Source organism: Brachycentrus maculatus, unplaced genomic scaffold (genome assembly GCF_059751285.1).
Source record: "Brachycentrus maculatus isolate JH-2025_06_01 unplaced genomic scaffold, ASM5975128v1 h1tg000131l, whole genome shotgun sequence".
In the NCBI taxonomy this organism is placed as follows: Eukaryota; Metazoa; Arthropoda; class Insecta; order Trichoptera; family Brachycentridae; genus Brachycentrus; species Brachycentrus maculatus.
The window spans coordinates 1,241,547-1,269,457 of NW_028280884.1; the positions used below are offsets into that span (position 1 = coordinate 1,241,547).

The window sequence follows — 27,911 nt, forward strand, 5'->3', positions numbered from 1 at the left end:
TTATTTCTGTAACATCTTTATCTTCTTTGTAAACATATCTAATTAGTTTAGAAACATGTTGCTCACTCCTTTCAAGAACGTCATAAATCAAAAATAGTAAATTTTCAGTTGTGCATGTTTTCGGAATGCCCAGAAAATGTACTATATCCCAGCAAAAGCGGCATATTTTTAACATAATATATACCCGCTACAGGGCAGAAAGTGTTGTTTTTGCATTTTGAAGAAAAGGTGTTGTTTAATTGTTTTTTTTTTAATTAACTAAATATTTTTCAAATGGAGAAAAAACCTTCAGGTTTTACCTCAAAAGACCTGTTGCACAATAAAAAGTTCAATCAGTGGCTTGGTATTTATTTTTAATGTATTGTATTACATTTTTAAACTTTAAAAACGTTCTCCTGAAAAATCAAGTTTTTTGATTGATGTTCTTGAAAGGAGTGAGCGATGTGTAATATACCTAGAAATAGCGCGTATTTCCTTAGAAGCACTATTCTCAATAATCAGATTTGAGTTGATGATATTTCAGTCTGTTAATTAAAGACTGTTGCAGATGTAGCTACCTTACATCTGTTATATATATATGTGGGAATATCTTGTATTTCCTTTGAAGAACTGTTCTTCATTATTAGCTTGACTTCATGATATTTGAGTCTGTAAATTAAAAATCACATGGTATTATCAGACGATTCTGATATGATAATGAAAAATACCTTTTCTCAACTCCTTTTGACTGTTCTACAAATTTCAATAGCTCCTGTAGATATGTCTTTACGTGATATAGAATCATTCCTTAACATCTTTATCTTCTTTGTAAACATATGCAATTAGTATAGACACATCTGTAATATAATTAGAAATATCTTGAAGCACCGTTCTTCATGGTTCGTTTTGACTTCATAATATTGAAGTCTACAAATGAAAAAAGAGCTGATATTATCAGGCGATTTTGATCAGATACATAAAAATCTCTTTCATACATTTTGTATATCGCTCACTCCTTTCAAGAACGTCATAAATCAAAAAACTTGATTTTTCAGTAGATCGTTTTTAAAGTTTAAAAATATTACACAATGTATTAAAAATAAATATCAAGCCATTTATTGAACTTTTTACTGTGCAACAGATCTTTTTAGGTAAAACCTGAAGGTTTTTTTTCATTTGAAAAATATTTAGTATATTTATAAAAAAAAAATAAACAATACCTTTTCTGCAAAATGCAAAAACAATATTTTCTGCCCTGTAGCGGGTAAATATTAAGTTAAAAATATGCCTCTTTTGCTGGGATATAGTACATTTTCTGGGCATTCCGAAAACATGCACAACTGAAAATTGAGGATTTTTGATTTATGACGTTCTTGAAAGGAGTGAGCGATATGTATTAAAAAAAAATAGATACCTGAAATTTAGATTATTACTTAATCTAGTTCTAGCAATAAAAAAATCATACTTATAACAAAAAATAAAGAAAAAATGTCTGGTATATACCACTGCCTATATTTTGATAAATTTTGCAATTTTTTTAAAATTCAATTTCTATCTTAAGTTAAAACTGAATCAATATCTCTTTCTTTCAACTATTCTTCATTCTTTTCCATTTTCTAAATAACGACTTTTGTTACTTGTATTTTTTCTTTGTCTTGTTTATCTTCTTGTCAAAGCTAAATGTGACAGAAAACCCGATCAAGATGGTGTTTGTAAACCATTTACTTCTATGTTGACATTGTTTTTCGCCATTTGAACAAATCTTTTCTATGCGTATCGAACACAAACCTTCGACAAGACTCACTTGCACACGCACTTGACTATAACAACACTTGATTAACATTCCAAAGGGAAAAGCGGAGGTCGTTGAAAACAATGCGAAACCTAAGGTGGAGAAAGTGGAGAATGCTGCGGTCACTCCAGTGGCTAAGAAAGCCGGCGTCAAATCCACCATCAAGGTAATGTGACTAACACTCTATCACTAATCAAAGTACCTCTAGAAAAAAACCACTAACAATGTGATTAATTTAGATAAGTTACATTTATAAACATCTCACTGAATTCACGATATTTTGAGATGATATAAATTTTTATTTATTGTTTCGGCATTAACTTTGTGGTAAGACATGTTACAATAATTAAAGAAAACACTTCGTTTTTTACCACTTGAGTTTAATTATAGACTACATGTTTCAGAAGCTAAACTTCCATCATTCAGGTCTGTATAATAACTAAAATATAAAAAAACCTGAATTCTAATAATAATTTATTAAATAATATATTGTTTCAAAATTCTTCGCCATTGCTTTCAATTTTTCCTTTGTTTTCAAACTCCGTTCCTTGACTAACCCCTTCCCCTTACTTTCCCCCTATCCTTATTTATAGAACAATTTTATATTTTATATTTTAGTTATTATACAGACCTGAATGATGGAAGTTTAGCTTCTGAAACATGTAGTCTATAATTAAACTCAAGTGGTAAAAAACGAAGTGTTTTCTTTAATTATATAAATTTTTGTTCGGAAATTCTGAATTTTCTCCATTTAGGAAGTATATCAATCAATATTTTTTTTACAACATTTTGAGTGTGTCCAAATACTTGTTCACAAAATCTGGATTATCTCCAATTACAGGAGTTATTTTCATATTATTTTTTGACATCTCATCAAAGATGAAGAAGAATATGGAAGTCTGGGCATTTACGGGGCTGACGACCGTCATAGGCTGGTTTAAGTGATCACTTTACACACATGTAACATTCACCAATTCTACCCATTATTGACAACCACACTACTCTCAAATTATAAGCTTAATAATAAAAATGAAAATGGTATTTTCTGGCGTTTCTCATGTGTGTGATTATAATCTGGGATTCGGATCTCACATACTAATATAAGAGTTTCTGCTTAATAAAAAGCTTCTTTACATCTCACCAATAGATGTCTCTAGTGAAGTTTTAGTGATTCATGAACAAAGTTTCTAAATTGGTTCATATATATAGAACTTTCAAGAATTTTTTGAGTAGTGTGGTTGTCAATAATGGGTAGAATTGGTGAATGTTACACGTGTGTAAAGTGATCACTTAAACCAGCCTATGACGGTCGTAAGCCCCGTAAATGCCCAGACTTCCATATTCTTCTTCATCTTTGATGAGATGTCAAAAAATAATATTTTTTTTATATAAAACAACAACTTTATACTTTATCTACTTTTATTTTATTTTTCTATACAAAATCACCTGTGTGGGTTGGCTATATCAGCCACCTTCAATTTATTTATTGATTTGGCGTTTAATTTGTAGAACTTGTTTGAAAATGCCATAACTAGGCGAAACAATTTCATTTTTATATATTTTACATACATAAAAATGAATATGTCACAATATTCATTTTTATGTATGTGTTTTTTTTATTAATAAAATACAACTCAGTAGACTCAAAAAATCTGTGTTTGATTTAAAAAATTAATACATAAATTTAAATGGAGTTCTACAAATTAAACGCCAAATCAATAAATAAATTTATTTGATTTGACCAGTGTCCGGGTTTCGTCTTTACCGATATCATCAGACTCTTCTTCTCCGTCTTATTCCTCATTGCTGAGGGTTGTGACCCTTGCAGAAGCAATGACTTTTCTCCAGTTATCCCTTGACTGCGCTGCACGTAGCGCTCCAACCACTGAGGTGCCTGCTGCTGCCTTAATTTGATCGGTCCATCGTGTGGGGGATCTTCCTCTCCCTCTCTTTCCCTCCAGGCTACCGATCACAACTAGTCGTTCCAGGCTATCCTCGTTGCCACGCGCAACGTGTCCAAAGAACTGAAGAATCCGTCGGGTACAGATATTGGCCAGAGTCAAGCCATCCAAGCGTAGTTCCTGGCGAATGGACTCATTGGTGCGTCTAGCTGTCCATGGAATTCGGAGCATGCGCCTCCAACACCACATTTCGAAGGTATCAATTTTTCTCCTTTCTGCTGCTTTTATAGTCCATGTTTCAGCAGCATAGAGAAAAATGGAGTGGACCAAGCTCCTGATAAGCTTCATCTTGGTGTTGTTCCTCACACCCCGGTCTTTCCAGATCATCAGACTAGTCGTCATCAAATATCGATGATGGTAACGATGAAACGCGGTCACTAGACATTAGAAAAATAAAAAAAATATGAAAAAATTCTATGTATTTGTTTTTAATTTATGTTTTACTTGTTAAATATCACTATTTCTAGAAAAAACAGTGATATTTACCAAGCAAATCTTAAATTAAATGGATAGGTATTATTTATACAACCAATTATTTTTCATTTTTGTTTATATATCAATATAATAAAACTTGATTTACCATAAATAACTCCTATGCGGATTGAATCTAGAATTTGTGTTTAATAATTTGAACACATACTCAAAATATTGTGTATAATATCTTTGAGACGTTTGAATCTATCTCTTGTGTACGCGCTTTTTAGAGTATATAGGCAGACAACGGGTGGTAGATTGTTAAAATGTGTTTCATATAAATTTGACTAATTTACTGTGTGTTTTGAAGCCGGAAGAAGTTGGTTTTGTTGACGATTATGAGCGTCCAGAATTGGAAAAGTATGACAAAGTCTCACCCACACCTATCACGAAGAAGACAGAACACACATACAATAACAAGGTACACACAAACACATTTAGCTTCAATAAATTCTAATTTATTCTAAAATAACTTTTTTTACCCGGGATAAATTTATCTCGAAGTTACATCATCCCGAGAAAAAATGATCTTATTTAAGGTTATTTGATCCCGGGATTAATTTATCGTGAAGTTATTTTATCCCGGGGTGATTTTATCTTGAGGTTATTTTTTCCCGGGATAAATTGATCTTGAAGTTATTTTATCCCGGGGTAATTTTATCTTGAGGTTATTTTGTCTCGGGATATATTTATCATGAGGTTATTTTATCCCAAGATAAATTTATCGAGGTTATTTTATCCCGGGATAGATTTCACTTGAATTTATTTTATCCCGGGAATTTTTTCGAAAGGTTAACTAAATAAGTCATATTTCTCGTAATTTTTATTTGATTTTTTTTGGCTATATTTTTTATTCCAATTACTTGATTGAAATTAAATTGATATATTTTTTAAGAAAAATAATTGTTTTTAACCCTTAGATTACCGTCAAAAATTTCTTTTTTTCTAGGGTTTCCTCTTTTACAAGTCATATGATTTATTCTTCTTTATCTAACCCTCATTTGTACTCATTGGTGCATAGGGCACTGCATTGTATAAATGCAGTGTTATCTTGTTCGTTAATTTCACGACGGCAAGATGATCAGTTTTGCACTTCTTACACAGGGTTTAGTGTGATGTTTAATAAATATGTGAAAAACACTTTTTTTGACGTCTTAGGAATCGAACCTAGGACTTCCAGTAAGGTAGCCAAACGTCCTAAATATTATTTAGTCATTTCTTATTATTTTTTTGATATTTTACAATTTTTTATTTTTTAAAAATTTTGTTACCAATTATTTAAAAGTGAAATTATGATATTTTATGATTTTTTTAACCTTTCATTTTCCACATTACACACAACACATAGACACCAGACGAAGAGTTTGTAGACGACTATGAAAAACCGTCACTGGAAAAATATGAGAAAGTCACGCCGACTCCACTCGATAAAAAGCCGGCGGAGAAAGAAAAAGATAAACTTATCAAAGATAAGAAGGTACAATTACTTGAAAACAAACACAGTCATAATTCTCACACATGCATATCACACAATTTAATTGAAAACACAAGAGAATGCATCAAATCTTAGCTAAAATCTAATACTAAAATAAGTTTTATGCAAAAAAGAGTATTTTTAATGCAGAAATACTAATTTATTAAATAAATCCTTATAACGATTTGATTATTACATTGTTTATATATTTTTTAAAAACTTTTAACAAACAAACAAAAATATTCCTCATAATTAAAATTTTTTTATTACTCCACAAATTTACAAATCATTCATTCCATTTTAATAAATTCTATCTATTTTTTATTTTATTTTTACTTGGTAAATACCACTATTTTTTAAAATGTATTTTATACTTTTATCAGTCATTATTTATTTAAAGTTATAACCCGCAAGGCCACTATTAGAGGCTTCTCTGCAGGTAGGATAGTAAGAAAAGGGAAGGTAAATGTGAAAAATTTATCAAACACCCAGACCAATTAAAAATAAATTTATTTTGAAATTGACGGGAATCGAACCCGCGACTCTAATTTCACAGTCGGGCGTCTACTCAACTATGCCACGGCGCCTGTCACACGTATTTTGATGCATTCCGTGTAATTGATACTTAACTAATTGTTTTTTTTTTGAGATTTTAATGGATTGATGTCATATAACCTAAGTTGACTCAAATGGAAACCATAGCTGAGACTTAAAAAAAATTGCACTTAGTTATAATAATACTACAGATCAGTGGAAACGACATTTTAAGTGCGTCCAAATACTTGTTCACAAATCTGGATTATCTCCGATTAAGCTTCATTTCATCTCACCAAAAGATGACTCGAGTGAAATTCTAGTGATTCAAGAACAATGTTTTGAAATTGGATCATATATATAAAGAACTTCCAAGAATTTGACTAGTGTGGTTGTCAATAATGGGTAGAATTGGTGAATGTTACACGTGTGTTAAGTGATCGTCATAGGCTGGTATGACGGTCGTCAGTCCCGTAATTGCCCAGACTTCCATATTCTTTTTCATCTTTGATGAGATGTCAAAAAAAAATACATAAATCTACAATTCAAACTAAGCTTCATAATTGGTGTTTAATAATGAATTGTGCTGTAGATGGATTTTAAGAAAAAGTGGTGTTTACCAAGTAATTTTTTAATTTAAAATTGATAGTAATTACCTCAAAGTCAATTAATTAAATTAATAAATTTCGACTAAAAAAAACACAAAAAAATACCTTCAATCTCGAACATGTGTGGTTTTTTGTTGTCCAAATAATACTATATCACCTGCTTTGATTTTTTTCTACTAAATCCAAAGGTTAAAATAAAAAGTACAACAGCCGAAAAGGAGTCTTCGTCGGAAAAGGCAACACCGGTCGCTCGAAAGGGAATTTTGAAAAAGGCAAAGGTTAATCTTCTTTTTCTACAAATCAATTTTGTTATAATTACAAATTCAACAATTTTGTCAAATGTTTCATAAAAGAAAAATTATTTCATTTCTATAATTTTTATTTGAAGCACTAACTTTGTGATTTTCCATTTGATAATTAAAATGTAACTTTATTTAAAAATCACTATAAATTCTTCTTTATTTTTTTACAAAAATGTGAATAATATTAGTATAAAACCACTCACCGAGATTTTTATGTCTACCGGTTTCGAGACGTACCCGTCTCTTCGTCAGGACAATCACTACCACAGCATGCAAACAATACCACCCTTCACCACCATAGCACCATTTACACACAATAGTAAAACACATAACACCATTTACACAGAAGATTACACACACATAACACCATTTACACAGAAGATTACACACACATAACACCATTTACACAGAAGATTACACACACATAACACCATTTACACAGAAGATTACACACACATAACACCATTTACACAGAAGATTACACACACACAACACCATTTACACACAAGATTACACACACATAACACCATTTACACACAAGTTTGTAAATGGTGCTATGGTAGTGAAAGGTGGTATTGTTTGCATGCTGTGGTAGTAATTGTCCTGACGAAGAGACGGGTATGTCTCGAAACTGGTAGACATAAAAATCTCGGTGAGTGGTTACATACCAATATAATTAGCATTTTTGTAATAAAATAAAAAAGTAAAAATGACTAACCACAAAGTAAATGCTTTTAATATTAATAATATTGAAAATGTCACTATAAATATTTTATTATAAATTAATTATGTCTACCGGTTTCAAAGCTAACCGCTTCTTTATCAAGACTGATTGATAATTTCATTTCTCTTTTTTTTTAAAAATTGGCCAAGCCAGTTGCAAAATAAAGAAAGTTTGGTGCTTACCATACGATACGTTTTTAGTTATGAAATACCGGGTTCGATCCCCGTGGCGTTTTTGACATTGATAGAACTCAATTCAGTGTTGTTGAATTGTTTTATATAATTTTTATCTCTGCTTATAATCTTTACTGCGCTATTTAAGGAGACAACTTCCGAAAAAGTAGAAGAAAAAGACAAAAAGAAAGTAGAGAAAAATGGAGTTGAAAAACCAAGTCCTAACTTGAAGAAGGCAGGTCTTAAATCGTCGAAGGTATAGACAAACACAGCATATTTTTGCACACAGCATCTTGGTATTACTAAAAAGGATGCGAATGAATAAAGTATCAACTTGAACAATGTAGGGAGTTAAATTTAAAACAATGACACTTGTGTAAGACCACTTTTTAATTTAAATAACATAGGGTAAAATGGACATGTTGACACGTTGACCATTGAATCGCATATCGATTGTGGCACAGCAGTTAGAATGAAATAAATAAAATGTCTTGGGAATTATAACATACGATAACACCACACCGTTATAAAAAAACACATGTTTTGAATATTTTAAAACACAAAAAAAAATTACAAAAAAAAAATGTGAGTGGATCAGAACACAAAGTATTTTTATTTCTCGAAATAATATATCAATATGGTCCACAAAGTTAATGCTTTCAATATTCAATACAAAAAAAAAATTCTTTAGTTTAAATAAAGACTTTAAAAAACATGGAAAAAATTGGTTGAAGGATTGTGAAGTTATGGATTGAAATGTTGTTTTAGGGGGATTTAAATTCACCACTCAGGTCTGGGTAGATTTTGAGAACGTCTAGTTTTGAAACACGACTGGTTTTGAGAACGTCTGTAGTTCTCAAAAATTTCAAACCCTTATCCGCACCCCAATGGTGCATAGGGCACTGCATTATATAAACGCAGTGTTAGCTTGATCATTAACACATGAAGGAAAGGTGATCAGCCCTCCGCTTCAGGCACCGGTCCAGGGTGATATTGAATAAATATTAGAGTGAAAAAATCACTTATATTTATTTGACTCTCCCTGGGAATCGAACCCGGGACCTCCAGTACGGTAGCCCGACAATAATAGTGGCGTTTAAATTAAAAACTCAAAAATGGTCTTATACAAGTTTATGTTTTATATTTATATTTATCTCGTTATTTTCACAGAGTTAATGCTAAATCAATATATAATATAATATTGGGACATATGATGTATGAGTATGAATAACATATCGCTCACTCCTTTCAAGAACGTCATAAATCAAAAATCATCAATTTTAAACTAGTTATTTTTCAAATGGAGAAAAAACCTTCTGGTTTAACCTAAAAAGATCTGTTGCACAGTTAAAAGTTCAATAAGTGGCTTGATATTTATTTTTAATATATTGTATTATATTTTTAAACTTTAAAAACATTCTCTTGAAAAATCAAGTTTTTTGATTTATGACGTTCTTGAAAGGAGTGAGCGATATATTAGCATGAAAGTAAAAGAAATATTAGCATGATATATCTCTTGATGCATTAAAACATAGCGTTTCAAATTTAATTTATTCTCAACGACTTTAATTTAAGATTTTGAGAATGTTTAATAATAGATTAAAAGAATTTTATTATCAAAGTAATTTAGTTTTAGCTAGTTTATACGTAATACTCCTTGTTTCCGCTGTTTAATTTCTGGACAAACTTTGGAAAGAGAGCTCTTTTTGTGGCGTTTCTCAATTTTCAACGAATACAACATTTTGAGTGTGTCCAAATACTTGTTCACAAAATCTGGATTATCTCCAATTACAGGAGTTATTTTCATATTATTTTTTAACATCTCATCAAAGATGAAGAAGAATATTCTTCTTCATCTTTGATGAGATGTCAAAAAATAATATGAATACTCTTTATATTGTAAACATCTCTATCAAAATCATAGTTCATATATGAGGTGTGGAACTTCCTTTCCAAGTTAAGATCAAACTTACTTCAAAATTTAGCTGCAAAAGAAATCAAAGCTTCTCTAAAATCAAATTCACTAACAAAAAACTAACATCTTGAATAATTTCTCTAGTAAAGAGAACAAAAACAGCGACAATAATAAAACAAGTACATTCTTAACTCTTGATGCATCCATAGAAAAATACACATTTACTATACTGCCTGACACACACATTGATGTTGTGACACTCACATAGATACATATATAAATATGAATGACAAAAAATATATATTATATAAAGCTAATGTTCAAATCATATTACAATTGCATTCTTTGCAAGCATGTTAGACAGCTTTCGATGGTTCAAAACACTCTGTTATTAATTTTTATGTATGTGCTTAAAAGGTAAGTGTATTGTTATTTTTAAAATTTCTGTATATACTAGTATGTAATTCGTGTGTTGATAATAAGCACCAAAAACTATTATTTTGTAAGTGATTTCGTATAAATTTAATATTGGAAGGGTCTTAAATCTCGACCCTGAGGTACACCTCTCAAGATTTATATAAAAAAAAACTTTATTTGATGAAATGATGTTTTTTTTTACTAATATTTTAATTGGGTTTCTCAAAAAAAGAATTTAGAAGTCAATTTCAAAACTTTTTGTTTAATATTTCGTATAAAAGAAGAAGATCAAAATCACTACCCTGAGGTACACCACTGGTATATCCAACATAAAGGTGTCTCTGGTTGACATTTAGAGCACTAAAATGATCAAATTTATTGTACATACGTATTTTGTTAACACTTGTATATATTAATGTGTTTTGTGTTTTATTTTGTAACTAACATTCTTTGTTTTCTTTTTCCTCATCTGTTTCCTCCCAAAAAGGAGCCTGAGCCAGAATTTGTCGACGACTATGAAAGACCAAAGCTGGAAAAATACGAAAAGATAACACCAACACCTGTCCAAAAGAGAGGAAGTATTGTAGAAACGAAAAAGGTACAATTCAAACACATCTCAATCCTTACACAATATACGATAACACAGTAATTTTGAAAATTATACCAAATTTTACCAATTGGTGCCGAGCATATTAAAAAAATAAAACAAAAATCAATTTAGAATTGCTATTTATTATTCTTGCATCATTTCTTTGGGAGGCTATATATTATACATGTGCTAGTTCAAATCCAAATGAATTACATATGTCTATCTTTATTTTCTTTTTCATCAAACCAGACTGAGTTACAGCAGCGCGTGGCCGGGTAAAGCTAGTATGTATTTGATTAAAATCAAGATCTAAATGTTTTACACACATGCAAAAGAAGGTTTTCGTTAGATCATAATTTCATAATTATTTATATAAAAAAATACATAATGGAATGGTTTATCTAAAAGATCATTATTTTCTAATTGTTGGCTATCCCTGATTCTTTCGTTTCTAACTGCTCAAAGAACAAAACAGCCACTTGAAATTCCAAATCAAGCTTTACTTTTATCTCCAAATATTTCATTTTGTTATTGAGTACATAGTTTTTAGTATTAATTAGTCTTCAGGAAGAATCCACTTGATTAGAAACCGGTCAAAATAATAATTTATTTAAAACAAAGTTATTGTGTGGTAAAATAGGTTGAATAAATTGCGAAAACCTTCCATGAATAGCAAATGGCAAGGTAATAAGAAATGATGGATTTTTAAGATTTTTTTATACATATCTTGGCACCATTCATCTTAACACTTGTATACACTACAAAATCTTGATCATTTGATCACACATCTGTACAAAATGCTTAATGCTTGCTAAATATTGTTATTGTTATTATTTAGTGATGTGACAGCTTTGATATTAGTTTTTAAAAATGCTGAAAATATTTCTTGACAATTCGTTGTTTATTTAGGAATATGACAGTGAGGAAAGTGAGAGTGAGGATGAGGAAGAGAAAGAAACATTTAAAATGAATATACACACAAAACACACACCAAAGGTAAAACACAGATCCATAAACCTCGCTGGCTGAGAATCGCCTCGGAATGAATACCTGCTGTATTGATTTAGCCAAAATTAGAAAATAGTACTTTGGACTTGATAACATAAAGATTGTTTTCCAACGTCCATCAAAATGGACATGGTACAAACTGCTCACTCCTTTAAACGACGTCATATATAAAAAAAACTTGATTTTTCAGGAGATCGTTTTTAATGTGTAAGAATATAATGAAATGTATTAAAAATAAATATCAAGCCACTTTTTAAACTTTTTACTGTGTGATAGTTCTTTTTAGGTAAAACCTGAAGGTTTTTTCTCCATTTCAAAAATATTAAGTATACCTTTTCTTCAAAATGAAAAAAACAACACTTTCTGCCCTGTAACGGGTGAATATTAAATTAAAAATATGCCGCTTTTACTGGGATGGAGTACATTTCTTAGCATTCCGAAAACATGTACAACTAAAAATTGAAGATTTTTGTTATATGACGTTGTTGAAAGGAGTGAGGGAAACGATTCTCAGCTAGCGACTTCCACTACATTACACAGTCAATCAAACACCAACACTTACACTTTTTGCACCAGTTATCTATCTGACTGCAAATCTATAATCCAATATTACTTTTGAGCTAATGGTTCTATACATCTTGTAAAGAGACCACCAATGAGCCATCTCTTAAGATCATTATTAGCTAACATGCATCAGAATATACCAAGGGTTCCATACACTACTTACGCTTTCATAACGTTAAAATTCAACGTTTAATGAGCACATCCACTGGTGACCTATGTTGTCCACATATCTTTGCATTGTGGTCTCATCAGTGACCATTAATGTATTTGACAAAGATAGTCATATATATTGATTTTATTCTTGACTTATTTTTTGCATCGATGATTGTATTATTTTGCTTTTAAAGACAAATTTTCACTTAGTGAAACACTTTTAGTTTTTTGTATGCATAACCAATCTGTAAATATTGGAACTAATTAACAGCCCTGTGGTACACCTATGTGTAAGAAATTAAAAACCTATAATATCTTCATTAATTACGTATACATTGAGGTAAGCATTGCCATTCATACATTTTGATTTGTTTGAATTAAAATCAATTATGTATTATTTTTAAACATAGGATGAAGATACTTTACCTAAAACAGTTATCAAAGATAAAAAGGATTCAGATATCAATGATAAAACACAAAAACAAACACAAGACACTAAAACACCTACACAAAAATCACACACGAAACAGCCCATAAGCACACCTAAAACACAACCAAAAACTGCAGATAAAAAGGTATCAGGTTTCATACAACACTTATGTATTGAATATATTATAGAAAGAATGATGAATGAGGTGATTGATAATAATTTGGTTGAAGGCTCTTTGATTATAACTTAAAATATCTGAATTATATTGAGTGAAAGTAAGAATGATTTTAGCAATTCATTCAAGTCACCTATGAATCTTTTAAGTACGAAAATTGGACATTAAAATATAAGGTTAGATTCTGAGTTAGAAGAAGGGGAATGAAGAAATAACGATTTCAAAGATATGGATGATAGTGAAAAATGAAATGGTGGAACTGAGTAAAACAGGTGAATTCGAAGTGAACACTCGCTTCAAAATGTGAAACTTTTATATCAGAATTGAATCTTGATAGAGTCAAATGTGATTTTGTCTGAATTTTTTGGATGAGATTTGTAAATAAATACGCTTTTTAATTTATGGACTAATTAAGAGTAAAGGGTACACAAAAGGAGTAGAATGCAAAAATCTTACTAGTACATGTCCGGTATTCTACATCCTTGTTTTCATTTGCTTCAAAACATCATTGACAAAGGTCTAATGAGTCTACTGCTATCTTTTGCATGCCCATTGTATATAATATTCCATGTTTAACAGTTGCTTTATACGATCACACAGGATGAGACTCCGGTGTTTGTAGACGACTATGAGAAACCAAAGTTGGAAAAATATGAAAAAATTACTCCAACGCCCTTAGAAAAGAAACCAATCACAGAAAAGGGTGTTGCCAATAAGGTATATAAAACGAGCCCCTCTTATGAATTATTTTAATAATTTTAAACTTTTTGAATTAAATTATTTCATTATGGTTATCGAGGGTTAAAAATATGAACATCTTTTTTTTAAATATTTTTTTTGTCTTAATAAGAAGAAGTTGTTTCCAACTTCTCAGTATTAAATTTTGGACAAGCGAGGTGTCGACACAGGAAAGCAAAAAGAGCATATCTGACATTCGAGTATTTCTTTTCCATTCGGTGATAAGTTCATATTTATTTATTCACATAAACGCCCAGAGGGCTTTTACAAGCAAAAATTCAAGTTACAAAAAAATTTTTAGTTGTTATAAGTATAAGTTAATATTCAGACGCTGGCGTTTCTCAAGGCCCTGTATTGTATTTCGGCAGTTATCTACCCATTTTTAATTTAAGTTTTAAATAGATGTGAGAATTAAATGTTTTAAAATGATGCGGAATGCATCGAAACTTATGTCACAATAGATTTTAAAGAAAAAGCGGTACTGACCAATAAAACATAAATATTTCTCCTAAAATGAGGCTTAAAAAAGCAAAATTACTCTTTTTTTGAGGATCAGCAACTAATACAGGGTCAGTCAAAAGTATGTTGTATGATTTTTATGCTTTCTCGAGTCGATATACTAATTCCTGAAAGGACAAAGTGGTTTTACTATTATTTGTTATGTGTTTTAATACATTTGTGTAGTTGTATATATTTCATGTCTAACCAATTACTGTTGTCATTAACCATGTCAGGACGATCGACCAAAACCGGTGGACGATTATGACACGACTCCTAAACCTGAAAAACGTCAGAATGGTAATCTTGCACCAGTTGCTGATGACGTTAGACCAATGGGCAAAACAATTCCTGCTCTTAAGGTATACCTTTTTAACTAAGAGAAATTGAATATGTTAAAGATGACGAGAATTCTAGAATGGACACTCAAATAACTACAGATCTTTGGGCTTCAAATAAAAAAAATTAGCACAGATCTAAATACTTTATATAGAAAATTAAACATAGATCCTTAGATTTCATATAGGTTAGTTAAAAATAGACAAGGATACTTACATTCTCACCATAGATGTAATTTTTAAAAAAGACATAGATTTATAGAGTTTGACAGAAAATCCAATATAGAACCTTAGACTTAATATATAAAATAAAATACAAACTTTAACAAACATAGTATAAAAATTCAAACACAGATATCAGAACTTAGTATAGAAAATTAAACACAGATCACTAGACTTAATTGAGAAAATTAAACACAAATATTTAGACCTAGTATAGAATATCAAACACAGATTTTAAGACATAATACAAAAATTCGGAAAAGCTGACACTGATTTTTTCTTATCACAAATTTGCTTTTATCTGTATTTAAATTATAATATAGAGTTCTTAGGATCATATGTTTTAATACTCTCAAAATAGATTTTTGTCATCTTTATATGGTTCAATTTAATGTTTACATATAATTCCCATGAAAGGAAAAAAGTTTTTCAAATAAATAGCCCAATATTATGAAGCTTTTACATTATATTTTTATATAATGCTAAGTTAATTTTGTATTTTTCCTTTATGAGAATTAAATAAACAAAACAGATAACATTGCTTAGTCAAATTTAAATATTTTGCTTTATATTGTTGTACAACGCTTTATTTGACGTAATGGCTTTACTGCTTTCTTCGCAAACCGAATATACATCTCAAAACATATTACAAACATCATCATTACCATGAGGCGCATCTATTTTGGACCATTTGGTACAAAGTTAACACACTTTACAAAAATATCAAACGCAATACATATTTAGCATATACATTTGTATATTTCACTCAAAAAACCAAAAACTACTTTCAAACGTAACCTGAAAATTATTGAAAAAAAATGCATGTATTTTCAAATATTCTGGTAAAGAAGGGTAAAGACACCAGTTATTGTAACTAATGGCTATCTGCTTTTAGTTACCTTATTGAGGTGAAACGTCTCTCAATGACAAAAAACACACAAATTTTACCAAAAACAATTTCACAAAACTCACCGTTTGCTCTCTTTTGGGAACGTTAGTTTGTTAGGAGTCAAATAATTTAAATAAATATAAAAATTAAACACCTGTGTAACACCAATTTTGTGTTTGTTAATGTAAACATGATAATACATGATCCATTGCATCATATAGTGAATTAAATTTGATGCAAAAGTGATTAAAATCAATTTTATACATATATTTATATAAATTTTAAGCACAAGTCCCAGGATGGATCCTTGAGGTACTCCAAAAGTGAGAATTACTACCTGTTGATGAGGATGTCTGTAATTCTCGAAACTAGTCATGTTTACATTAATAATCTGAAAAAACTGGTCTTATTCAAGTATTTTATTTTTATTTTTAAATCATGTCATTTCACAAAACTAATGGATCCAGGTATCAGGTAAATAAATTTGGGATATTTGGTGATTTTTCAAAAGTTACCAGATTTCATCATTGCTACCAATTGTTGACTATTTTTTTCAGGAGGTTTTTTTCATGCTTTCTTTGCAGAATGTTCCAGAATACTTGAAGATAATTATGTTCTAATTATTCCAGAATTTTATTTAATTTTTGGTGTTTCCATAGGAGCCCGAACCAGCGTTCGTGGATGACTACGAAAAACCGGTTCTTGAAAAATACGAAAAGATCTCTCCTACTGCTATTTCAAAAACCAAGGAAGAGAAGGTAAATACAAATTGATTTATTTTAATTAAATTTGAATTGATAATAATGTTTACGATTAAAGAAATTTGATAAATAAAATGATGTGTTTTCAACAGCAGTGCGTTAAAGAAAATTGATTCTGGATCATGCATATAAAAAATGTATGCAATTAATATAACGTACTTGGTTTTTCCACTTTGTTAATTCGCTCACTCCTTTCAAGAACGTCATAAATCAAAAAACTTGATTTTTCAGGAGAACGTTTTTAAAGTTTAAAATGTAATGCAATGTATTAAAAATAAATATCAAGCCACTTATTTAACTTTTTACTGTGCAATAAATCTTTTTAGTTAAACCTGAATGTTTTTTCTCCATTTAAAAAATATTTGGTATTTAAAAAAAAAAAATAAACAATACTTTTTCTTCAAAATGCAAAAACAACACTTTCTGCCCTGTAGCGGGTAAATATTAAGTTAAAAATATGACGCTTTTGCTGGGATATAGTACATTTTCTGGGCATTCCGAAAACATGCACAACTGAAAATTGATGATTTTTATTTATGACGTTCTTGAAAGGAGTGAGCGAATTGTCAAATATCATTTTGATCAATTTACAGGCATCTTTAAAATACAACATTTTAAACGTGTCCAAATACTTGTTCACAAATCTGGATTATCTCCAATTAAAGGAGTTATTTTTCATATTATTTTTTGACATCTCATCAAAGATGAAGAAGAATATGGAAGTCTGGGCATTTACGGAGCTGACGACCGTCACAGGCTGGTTTAAGTGGTAAGACAGCTCCGTAAATGCCCAGACTTCAATATTCTTCTTCATATTTGATGAGATGTCAAAAAATAACATGAACATTTAATAAACAAAAAATAACATGAATATTATTTTTTGACATCTCATCAAAGATGAAGAAGAATATGGAAGTCTGGGCATTTACGGGGCTGACGACCGTCATAGGCTGGTTTAAGTGATAAGACAGCCCCGTAAATGCCCAGACTTCCATATTCTTCTTCATATTTCATGAGATGTCAAAAAATAATATGAACATTAGTGCAATTATACCAAGTTCATTGGAGTCCAGAATATCTGGATTCACATGGACAAGGAAATTTAAAATAAGTAGATAACTATTTCCTGTATTTTCCTGGATAATTGGGAGTGCACACATAATTTTCATCACTATCAATCGGATTGATACTTTGAAATATGTCTGTTTTGTTTATTGTTTCGGTATTAACTTTGTGGTTAGACATGTTACAATGATTAAAGAAAACACTTCGTTTTTTACCACTTGAGTTTTATTATAGACTACATGTTTCAGAAGTTAAACTTCCATCATTCAGGTCTGTATAATAACATATTATTATACAGACCTGAATGATGGAAGTTTAACTTCTGAAACATGTAGTCTATAATAAAACTCAAGTGGTAAAAAACGAAGTGTTTTCTTTAATCATGTCTGTTTTGCGTGTAAATTTAAAAAGAAAATTAAAAAGGTATTTAAATTTGACAATTTGTAAATTAGGTCTCACAGATGTCGTCCACAATGTCAGCGCAACGTCTCGAAGTCAAGGTATACTGATAATATAGTCAAACTATGCCTTGTGTTCTCTGATTTCCTTGCCAATTCTATCGTTATCCCTGGGACAATCATTCCACAAAAGGCGCTGCATAAATTATTCATATTTATTATTATTTTTATTATTGTACATACTGCTTTGTACCAAAGGAGCCTTCTAAAAATGACCATGCCAAAAAATATCATCCTCCATAGTTATTGATTATTATTTAAATTATTTCAAATTTAACAGTTGACCACTAATTGGGTTATATTTCACACAACTAGTTTTGTCCGCCTCCGTAGTGTAATGGTCAGCACGCTCGGCTACCGTTCTGGAGGTCCCGGGTTCGATTCCCAAGGGGGGTAAAATAAATATAAGTGATTTTTTCACTGTCATATTTATTCAATATTGCCCTGGACTGGTACCTGAAGCGGAGGGCTGATCACCTTTCCTTCATGTGTAAACGATGAAGATAACACTGCGTTTATATGACGCAGTGCCCTATGCACCATTGGGGTGCGGATAAGGGTTTTATTATTATTATTAGTTTCGAAAACTACAGATGATTTTTCATGGACAGGTGATCACAACCTTTTTAAATGCCCAGACCTCCATATTCTTATTCATCTATGTTGGATATCAAAAATGTAAGAAGTTTTAGTAAAAAAAATAGTCTAAACTTAAATTGTCCTTGAATTTTACTTTAATTTCGGCTTTTGGTCCCAATTAGGTCGCCCTTGGTTCAAAGTATACTCAGCTTACGGTATATCACGATTATTTCACATTATACTTAAAATCTTTACTATATATGGTACATATATTAAAAAAAATAAATATATATTAATACGTCTCAAAACACAACCTAAGGATCCATAGAAAAACCAAGATTTGATGTAGTAGACTCACAATATCAAATCCTGGTATTTCGATGGACTCTTATACAAAGTGCTCTTACGATATACAAATTCGAGAAAAACAGGCTCTATATATGAACATCTAAAACAATATTGAGATATTGTTCGCTCGCTTCCGTTTCCGCTTTTGCTTCCAGTGCAGACAAAGCCTAAAATATCCCGAGATTCAAATATTACAACAGCAAAAATACAATTGTTTACTATAAAAAATCTTTAAATTTTTAAACATGCCAAAAAATACGAACATCAAAAACACTTCATATAAAGTGTTTTCCATTTAATTCCATTATATTTTTATTATGCTTTTTTTCATTTATTTAAAAAAATTGTTTTATTTTCAATCCATTGATTTTAATTTTTTTGAAGATACCTCCTTTTATGAAAATCTAGTATGCAAACTAGAACAAGCACATGGTGTATCATTGCTTCTGTTATTTTAAAGTCGCTTTGAATGATATTGTTACAAAAAATAATCATGTTTGCGCTGGTCATACTGATCACCTTTTTATAGATAAAAAATGTACTCTCCTATCTTGTATAAAAAATGCTAAATTTTAAACTCATTTTTTAAATCTAGTATGTAAACTAGAACAAAAGCATAGCCTGAATTATTTTTTAATGATATTGTGGCAAAATAAAATCATTTTTGCGCTGGTCATACTGATCACCTCTTAGATAAAAAAAATGCACTCTTCTATCTTAAAAAAAAAGCCAACTTTTAAACTTAAAAAAGAATCTAGTATGTAAACTAGAACAATAGCATAGCTCGAATTGTTTTTTAATGATATTGTGGTAAAATATAATCATTTTAGCGTTGGTCCTACTGATCACCTCGGTATTTTCAAAGTCTGTACATATAACTTTCCTATCTTAGATAAAAAATGTCTACTTTTAATTTTGTTTTAAAATCTAGTATGTAAACTAGAACAATAGCATAGCTTGAATTATTTTTTAATGATTTTATTGCAAAATATAATCATTTTAGCGTTGGTCCTACTGATCACATTGGTATTTTCAAAGTCTGTACATAGAACTTTCCTATCTTAGATAAAAATGTCAACTTTTAATTTTGTTTTTAAATCTAGTATGTAAACTAGAACAATAGCATAGCTTGAATTATTTTTTAATGATTTTATGGCAAAATATAATCATTTTAGCGTTGGTCCTACTGATCACCTCGGTATTTTCAAAGTTTGTACATAGAACTTTCCTATCTAAGATAAAAATGTCAACTTTTAATTTCGTTTTAAAATCTAGTATGTAAACTAGAACAATAGCATAGCTTGAATTATTTTTTAATGATTTTATGGCAAAATATAATCATTTTAGCGTTGATCCTACTGATCACCTCGGTATTTTCAAAGTCTGTACATAGAACTTTCCTATCTTAGATAAAAAATGACAACTTTAAATTTTTTTTAAAATCTAGTATGTAAACTAGAACAATAGCATAGCTTGAATTATTTTTAATGATTTTATGGCAAAATATAATCATTTTAGCGTTGGTCCTACTGATCACCTCGGTATTTTCAAAGTTTGTGCATAGAACTTTCCTATCTTAGATAAAAAATGACAACTTTTATTTTTTTTTAATCTTGTATGTAAACTAGAACAATAGCATAGCTTGAATTATTTTTTAATGATATTGTGGTAAAATATAATCATTTTAGCGTTGGTCCTACTGATCACCTCGGTATTTTCAAAGTCTGTACATAGAACTTTCCTATCTTAGATAAATAATGACAACTTTTATTTTTTTTTTAAAATCTAGTATGTAAACTAGAACAAACATTATGAAATATCATCATTTCAATTACTTTTTAATAGCTTTGATTGATATTGTATCAAAATATTATAATTTTTGCGTTGGTCATACTGATCACCTCGGTCTTTGCAAAGTCTGGAATATAAGTTTTTATTTGGGTTATATATAGTTAAGTATATAGCACTCTTATCTCTTCTTCTTCTTCTTCTTCTTCATCTTACTGTAGGCCTTGTGGCCTGTTATTAAGAGGGATTAGCCTCCTGCGATGTCGATTACCAGCTATCGACCCACCTCTTTGGTGGTCTGCCCGGGAGTCGTCTACCATGGCGTTGGCCGATGGTTGGTTTGAAGATGAAGACTCTTTCCAAATCAGTCTCTCAAATTCTTCAGCCAGGAGTATTGTCTTTATTGCAATACATAGATGGAAATTTTTCCAACTTATTTTTACTGTTCGTGTGATGCAGTAGCTTTTTCAATAATTTATTATTCATGATTCCTTTCTTATTCTGACGTATCGTCCAAATGACGTCAGCATTCTTTTGATAATGTAGTTTTTCGGCATCTTCGGCATCCATCAGAGGTCTCTGTTTTAGGCGATATTGAACAGCTGCTGTACCTCGAGACCTATTCAATAGCTGATATTCTACAGCCATGATGTCTTTCTTCTCTTAATTCTTTGCTTTCTTTCTACCATTTTCTGCATTTATTGGTTCAAAAAGATAAAACATGGCTTCGCATGTGGAATTTTCGTCTTTTGCCAGATATATGACTACATAATATTATGATCCTAAATATTTTTGCTTATGAATTGTTCAACCGATGAGGTTTGAATGACTTCAAGGCTTTTATTTGTTCCGCTGCCTGCAAGGCCTATAGGTCATAAGAAAAAAGAGCTTCCATACAATTCTTTTCATCACTTTTAGCCTACCAAAAACCAGTTCTTTTAATCTAGACTACAAAAACTTGATATCCGGTTTTTCTTTTAATTATGTTGGACTGGATGGATGAAAGTAGACTGAATGCAGTCGAAATGCGATCTCTCAGAAGAATGTGTAACAAAACGAAGTATGATAGATGTGCGAATAGTGAAATAAGGAAGGAATGCAAAGCTGAGATAAGCATTATCGATAAAATTTTAGAAAGGTGTGTTGAGATGGTTTGGACATGTGGAACGAATGAGTGAGGAAAGAACGGTAAAACAAATTTATGAGGCGAATGTTAGCGGGAAAAGAAGCAGAGGAAGACCGAGAAAAACATGGCACGATCAGGTATGCCAAATACTTGAAAGTGGTCAGGTTAGGAGTCGTAACAATCGGCGGGTATGTATGAGGAGATGCATGAACGTGGAAGAGGCGAAGAATGTTTGCAAGGACAGAGTGGTGTGGCGCTCTATTCTCTCTGCCTACCCCTGCGGGGAAGCGGCGTGATGGTTAGTTAGTTACTTTTTATTGTTGGACTCCCCCAAAAACTTGAGCAATTTTCAGGATTTTTTTAATTCTTTTTAAAAGGATCTTTTTAAAATATACTTTATTTATACCAATTATAAAAATACACAAGACCATTGTTTATATTTCATCTTGTATTCGACTTTTCCTTTCAGATAATTTATTAAAACTTGATAAAAAAAACACTGCATTGTTTACGCAGTTTATGCTGAATGGTGAAATAAATATTTGATACATTTTATTTCAAATTTCAGTCTGAGAGCCGACGTTCATCCGTCATCACATCGACTGAGATTAAGGTATGTTTAATATTTAAAAAAAATATATTTAATTACCTTTAAGGTATTTTACGAGGAACATTAATTGTACTTTAAGACTTTCTTTATGTCATTCACACACACATATGATCGTTTATAAACTAAATCATCACCAACAACAAGACTTCTTTTAATACTTACTATTTATTATATACACATGGAATTTATTCTACTTTTACATTATATGTGTCGCCTACTTTCAAAATCCGCCAGATCCATGTAAGTCGATTTTCCAAAAAATGCAAAATTCTCCAAGTAACATTTATAAAATGTATAATGAAATAGAGAATTTTCCCATTTTTGTAGATCTTTTTCAGTACTTAAAAAAAAACACGAAACACATACCGAAAATAACGTCATCTTAATTTTTGACCTATCCCCGCTCTCTGATTGGCCAATATGGGTCAGAAGGCAAGTTTTATGAATATAGGGGAATTTGAAATACAACGCTGTCTTCAAGTATTTTTAGCAGGTTTTTCAAGAATATAAATATTTTAAACAGTAAAACCCACGATTGGGATTCCGATAGAGTATTTATTTAAAAATCTTATAAAATTGGATCTGGCGGGTTTTGAAAGTAGGCGACACATATCTCGTAATACATTGTCAACAATAATTTGTATGTCCCTTGTTACTGTATTGTATTATTTCCAATTACAAAGTTAGATGTTTTAGTTCGAATTACAGATTGACTGTATCACTTCCAATCACATAGTGAGATGTATTAGTTCAAATCTGATTGGATACAAAATTAAAACCACGGTAAAATTGTTTAATTTTAGGTTACTGGAGAACAAAGCGAAAGCCGCAGAACATCGATTGTTCAAAACGCTGAACAAAAGGTATTATCGGTCTTGGACCCACTTACTAAAATTCAAATGAAATCTTTATCTATAATTTTGAAACAAAGTATAGCTTTTTTAAAATTATTTCCATCAGTTGCTTACTGATTTATTACAGTATTTTTTGCTTTGAAAAGTACGACATTATCTAACATACTTAACATAACAAGTGTCTGAATATTATCTGCCAATTTTTGTATCGTTGTAATCTGATTTGAGTTTCTCTTATTTAATTTTAAAAATATATAATTTCAATTTGATGTTTTAAAAAATGGTCTATAATTGGGGGTTAAAATTGGCAACGTCAATACGAAATATTGAAAATTAAATTAAATGGCACAAGTCAATAAATAAATTGGCAAGTGCGCAGGTAATATTGAGATGCTTAAATAATATATTGCAGATTTTTCAAAAGTAATATTCACGATTTTTGACAGTTACATTTTATGCACTTACTAATTTTTTAAATATTATATTACAATCGCATTAGCGTAACAAATTTTACAGGATCTTGTAGCTGGTATACTGATGCACTCTGAGCTTGTTGAATGCATTTTGTTGCGATTGACGCAAATTATTTGAAATTTTATCGATGACGCTCTGAATTGATACCGTTGTCATTTAAATTCAAGTACGGTAGTCAGTCGCAAGAAAACGAGAATTAAAATTTTATGGTATTTGGTTTTTAAAACTGCATTTAACTTAAGAATGAAGATTCAAAGGAATGTATGGATGTCTGATTTCAAACGATATTTTTACATAACTCACTATTAACCCCTCACACAGCAAACATTTTGAGATATTATGTATTTGAGTCTAATGAAATTTGCTACACGTTCCCAGTCTACGGTCACAAATAATAAGGAAAGCTCTACCGAGATCATAGACCCGAACAAAACGCCAGAAAAGCCCAAAGATATACCGGAATGGAAGAAAAAGCTCGCTGAAAAGTTTGACAAGAAGGTAGAAATTGTAAAAAAAATGAACCGTGTGTCGTCCAAAACTCTGTCTCCGTCTGAACTCTGAACTAATTTGAACTCTTGCTCTTAGTGAAGGCAATTTGGCATCATCTTTCAAAGCAATGTTTTGTATAATATTTGATATGAAGACAATTGTCAGAATTTGGATTTTAAATCAATTAATATCTTCGAAAAACAGAAAAATGTTTTTCTTTTAAAACCATGGTGGTAATAAGTATATAGGGGAAAAATTTATAAATAAAATATAATTATAAAAGCAGTTTTTCTTTTTACCAAAAATATATATATTTTTTACTTAATTTTGTGTATTTTGTTAAAAATGTTAATATTATAAATAATAAAAATTAAATAATGTTATTTTCACCAAATAAAGCTATCGCCATGCTTTTGAATGAAAAACTAAAGAAATTATAATCAAAATTAATATTGAATACGTACAAATATTTTGCGAAAGATGCATGCTTCAAAATGCTGGTTTTTGTTCCTGCTAGTATCGCCGTATTTGATGACTTTTTCTACCCCCTGTAGCTAGAAATGTTCGTTATCTTCTGAACTGATTCTGTCATCTTCTGTTCCTCATCTGTTCCTTGTCTCATCACTCTTGTTTCGGCCCTATGGTTGTCTTCTAAGGTCATCTGCCTATAGGTTTCTCTTAAAGTTGATTTTCACTGAAAATGGTTTGTATTATGTCGAAGCTATGTTTAATTTTATATTGAAAATATTTTTAGTGGTAATATTGGTGTAATAATTTTAAGAACTACATTATTCACAATTGGACAAAATTTTACACATCAACAAATATCTATCTTTTCATAAAAATACAAAAACAAAAATTTATTGATTTAAATTATTTTATTTTAAAAAAGTGCCAAATTCAATTGAAAAAAAGTAAAGTATGTACATTTAAAATTGCAGAGATTCACCAACAATCTTTTCGAATGGGCCTCTCTCTGTACTTCTGTCATTTCATTCAGATTCTTTAAAATATCTTTGATTCTTTTTAATGTTTTCTTTTCAACATTCCCCCTTTCCGTCATTTCAATTCTCAAATTCTTTACCTTATCAAATGTGGCGTCTGTTGTAAATTATTTTTTCGCCTCACTTTCCACAGTTTCACGAGATTTGTTACTATACCTGTCTATTTTTACTTACTCCGACCTTTTAGATCTTTACACTGTCCGGTATTATTGTAACATTACTTTTGTACATTGTATTTTCGTTTTTTATTTCCACATACGCTTTTTGATATTTCCTCACGTGACATTTTATACATTTTACCCTACTCTTACATTATTTACTCTCTCCAATGTAACACCTTATGTGTTTCAATTTCTACTTTTAAATCTAAAGTTTTGTTAATATTAAACCACTTTTTGTACTTTTTTGATGTGTTGTCCATTTTTTTCTCTTTACTCGTTTAAAGAAAAATTATTCTACCTTCTACAAATCTTTAATTTTAACATTTTCGAATTTCGAATCTAATATCAAGTTTATATACTTAAATTATTTTGTTTTTGAAATACCTTTTGTAACATAATTTGGAGATGAAATGGTGGTTCAAATATTAAACTATATTTCCCAAATTCAGGTAGAAAATGGAGAAGCGGTTGATGAAAGCATTCCCGCTTGGAAAAGAAAAATTCAACAGGAAAAAATGAATAAAAAGGTACAAAACCTTTGTCAGAAATTTATATGTGTATTCTTCTCGATGTCAAATTCATTAAATTAATTTCTTTTTTTTTTTTCTCTATTTTGTTCAATCTGAACTTATTTTGTTATTTTGTACGTATCACATTCAATTCTCTATCTAAAGATCTTTTTTCCATTTTCCTGATATTTCGTTTACATATATTTCAATTTCACTTTTAAATGTAATTATTGTTTTACTGTACTTTCTACAATACTGTTACTTTCAAATTTTGTACTTCACAAGGTATGTTCTCAATTTTTTAAATTGATGGTTATACTTGCACTTTGATACTTTTGGCTAATAAAATCATTGTAGACATTTATATATTTAATGTAACGTCTGCAATCCACTGAATTTTGTAAGACCTAGTATTTAAAAAATATATATGTAGAGAAAATTTTACAACATGTGAACACTGTTAAAACGAACTACATATATAATAAATTATCGGTCATCAAATATTTTTCTATATCTTGAGAAGTTCAAATTCAACTTGTATTTGGTAAATACCACTTATTATTAAAAAACCACTGTGTCACGTGTTTCGTAGCATTCAACATCATTATTAAAAATCGTAAGATAATGTAATAAATGATGTTAAATGCATCAAAACACGTCATGAAAGGTTCTTAATATATTGGTATATTTACCAAGTAAAATTTAATTAAAAATGGTAGATATCCACATTCGTTAATGAAAGAATATTTAATTTCATAATTTTTATCAAATGTAACGATATTTTAAAAACCACTTAATATGTTGTGTATTTTTTGTTGTTGCCATCTACTTTTTAATATGTAATTCTAAAGATTGAGAAAATACCTTGTTTATTAATTGATTAAAGTAAACACTTGTTTTTTAACTCAAGTGGTAAAAAACAAGTGTTTTCTTTAATCATTTCTTTTTTCTATGTCATAAACTTGTAAATATCACAACTTACTTCATTGTGTCGTCCACTTTTGTTTCTTCTTGCTGAGTTTCTACACTATTCTACCTTTGTCTCGTATTTCTGTGTCTAGTTATTCTACCTTCTGTTTATTTTTCTATCTTAGTTGTTGAAGGTTGTGCTTTCCGGCACAACTAGCTGTTGCAGTATTTAGGTCAATGTCTTATTTTTGCTTCCTGTCTTTTTCTCTTCGTAGGTGTGTTAAGTTTGAACTTCTGTCTAGCTCTCTTTATTCTATGTTGAATCTTCTGTTTTTTCAATGTGTTCGTCCGTTTTCAAACATCATCGTTCTTGTCTGTGTATATATTATCATACAATTTTAATTTAGTAGCATAGACGCTGATTAATATCTTGCAATTCTTGATAATATCTATTTCGCTGGAATTGAACATCACTTCAAGATTACTTGAAGAAGGAAGAACGAAGAAAACTGTACTGTGCTCAAAAGGGAATACCTCAAGATACAAATGCAAGAATCAATCAAGACTAAAACATCAAGAACCTACTACTCAAACTGGGATCAATTAACTGAAACATACCACACCACACCAAAAACTACAATATCACATGCACTCCACACATATGGCTCACTCCTTTCAACAACGTCAAATATAAAAAAAAATTGATTTTTCAGGAGATCGTTTTTAAAGATTAAAAATATAATCAAATGTATTAAAAATAAATATCAAGCCACTTATTGAACTTTTTACTGTGCCACAGATCTTTTAAGGTAAAACATG

General features: G+C 30.1%; 1 protein-coding gene across 32 annotated transcripts in view; it reads left to right on the plus strand.

Annotated features, from left to right (window-relative positions):
• Window positions 1-27,911, plus strand: part of bt (projectin protein bent) — a 288,017-nt gene that overhangs the window by 75,447 nt on the left and 184,659 nt on the right. For 14 of the 32 annotated variants that reach the window (XM_088260322.1, XM_088260293.1, XM_088260302.1 and 11 more), the window contains 14 exons: window positions 1,830-1,937; window positions 4,517-4,627; window positions 5,555-5,683; window positions 8,170-8,277; window positions 10,841-10,951; window positions 11,852-11,938; window positions 13,078-13,242; window positions 13,873-13,989; window positions 14,745-14,870; window positions 16,617-16,715; window positions 22,651-22,695; window positions 23,496-23,555; window positions 24,399-24,518; window positions 26,124-26,201. In XM_088260322.1, the coding sequence (XP_088116448.1) occupies window positions 1,830-1,937; window positions 4,517-4,627; window positions 5,555-5,683; window positions 8,170-8,277; window positions 10,841-10,951; window positions 11,852-11,938; window positions 13,078-13,242; window positions 13,873-13,989; window positions 14,745-14,870; window positions 16,617-16,715; window positions 22,651-22,695; window positions 23,496-23,555; window positions 24,399-24,518; window positions 26,124-26,201 (1,464 nt within the window). The remainder of the gene's footprint in view (window positions 1-1,829; window positions 1,938-4,516; window positions 4,628-5,554; window positions 5,684-8,169; window positions 8,278-10,840; window positions 10,952-11,851; window positions 11,939-13,077; window positions 13,243-13,872; window positions 13,990-14,744; window positions 14,871-16,616; window positions 16,716-22,650; window positions 22,696-23,495; window positions 23,556-24,398; window positions 24,519-26,123; window positions 26,202-27,911) is intronic. The other 18 variants (XM_088260318.1, XM_088260320.1, XM_088260321.1 and 15 more) reach the window with 14 other exon arrangements.